The sequence below is a fragment of the Penaeus monodon genome, chromosome 42 (assembly GCF_015228065.2).
Source record: "Penaeus monodon isolate SGIC_2016 chromosome 42, NSTDA_Pmon_1, whole genome shotgun sequence".
Lineage (NCBI taxonomy): Eukaryota > Metazoa > Arthropoda > Malacostraca > Decapoda > Penaeidae > Penaeus > Penaeus monodon.
The window spans coordinates 25,500,402-25,502,456 of NC_051427.1; the positions used below are offsets into that span (position 1 = coordinate 25,500,402).

The 2,055-nt window shown below is 33.8% G+C and overlaps 1 protein-coding gene across 1 annotated transcript in view; it reads left to right on the plus strand.

The window, feature by feature from the left end:
• LOC119599239 overlaps window positions 1–960 on the plus strand; it is a 1,673-nt gene extending 713 nt beyond the window's left edge. Inside the window, exons 2-3 of the mRNA XM_037948974.1 lie at window positions 234–338; window positions 396–960. Coding sequence (XP_037804902.1) covers window positions 234–338; window positions 396–842 — 552 coding nt within the window. The 3' untranslated portion in view covers window positions 843–960. The remainder of the gene's footprint in view (window positions 1–233; window positions 339–395) is intronic.
• Window positions 961–2,055: the final 1,095 nt, after the last annotated feature.

Below are 2,055 nucleotides of genomic sequence, written 5' to 3' on the forward strand. Positions count from 1 at the left end.
TCAATATTTCAATCTTTATTCAGCAATCTTTAAATCTTTCAAACGTTTCAAACACTCCTGTCCACACACCACGAAGTAAATGATTCGCTTTAACGTGACAGTTGTGTGTATAAGTATGTACATATATGTATGTACATACACACATATATGTATACATGTATATGTATATATATTATATTATAGCTATATTTCCTCATTTTAAATATCTTACCGAACTAAATTATGACTTTCAGGCGTTTGTTCTCTTGGCGGCTACCGTTTGCGCTTCCGAAGTTGAGAAGCGAGAGGCGGAGCCCAGCTATGGCTATCGTTCTAGATACACAATCCCATCTTACAGTGTATACAATACCCACCAAATCTACAAGAGATCAGCAGAGCCTGAAGCGGACGCTGAGCCCTCTTATCGCCATGGTCATGTAAGGCATTTCGGCGTTCCTGCCAGCTATACACACTCCGTTCGTAGCTACCATAAGAGGTCTGCCGATTCTGAGCCTTCTGTTGTTTACTCTTCCGCAACTTACACCCCAGTTGCACCCGTCTACGCTCCTTACAGCGTTCACGGGTACCACAAGAGGTCTGCTGAAGCTGATGCTTCTCATGGAATCTCTCATGGAATCTACAGCCATACTCCCATTACTTACGGAGGCCACTCCAACCATGGGCTCTACAAGAGGTCCGCGGACCCTGAAGCTGAGGCTTCCACTGGTTATTATTCTACACCTGTGTATGGTTCAGCTGTGTCCTACGGCCATCATATCTACAGGAGGTCTGCACACCCATCCACTTCATACGCTCCCGTGCACTACAGACCTGTTTCTCTTTATCAAACCCGATACTACTAAGCATGGGAAGGACTGAACGATTTAGCCGATATGGAGCCATTGTTTGTTCAATAAAGATAAAAATGTCATCGATTTCTGTATCTGAAATTCCTATAAGTTTACGCAGCTAATAGTTATACTTTCTTAAAAAAAGGGTAAAAAACTAATGCACATCACAATCTTGTAAGGAGAAGCTGTTAATATTAGCTGACACATTAGTTGTCTTCTGTTCTATATATGAATGGAAATACTGATATCAGTAAATGACACACTTTAATACAATAATTGTCATAAAAAGACAAATGTAGTAATATCAATAACAATGAAATGATAATGGTTATAATAATGATAATAACGATTATAATAATAGTATTGATGATGATGATAACAATTACAGGTGTAATAATAATAACAACAACAATATAATAACAGCGATATTAATAAAGATGATAATAATAATAACACCAATCTCAACAATATCAATAATAATGGTAATAACGATAAGGATAATATTAATAATGAATGATAATAATAATCATAGAAATTGATTATAGCAGTAATGATAATAGTAACAACAATAAAAATAATAATACCACTAATAACAACATAATCATTATAATGATAATGGTAAGAATAGTAATGATAATATTATTAATGATAATGTTACTAATCATAGCAATGGTAAAAACAGTAATGATAAGAATAACAACAGTAGTAACAAATATGATAATAATGATAATGATAATAACAATAACAATGATAACAAAGCAAAAGCATTAGCAATTATAACAAACAGTAATAACGGCAATAAAATTATAACAGCAATGGTAAAAATAATAATAAAACAGGAATTTTGTGAATAATAGGGGCCATAACAAAAGTAATAATAATTATGAAAGTTATGTAAGTGATGATGATGTGAAAAAGAATGTTGCATAACTTTTACTTAAGGTCATATAGCCTCTTTCCTATCTTTAGTATCTTTGGCTCCTGACCGGCCAGGGCTGAAGAATCCCTCAGTTCGCTATTTATATCTACTCACAGTCTTTGGCTCAGCTTTAATTTCGATTGGAAAATATCGGTTATTGAGACATTGGCTAGTTTGCCTTATAAGGGATGTTGACTTTACTTAGATGTCATATTTATTTTCCTAAAAAATAATGTATGTAATAGAGATAATTGCAAGAGAAGTGACAATAATGGTGTTACTATTATTAATGATTATTAATATAGT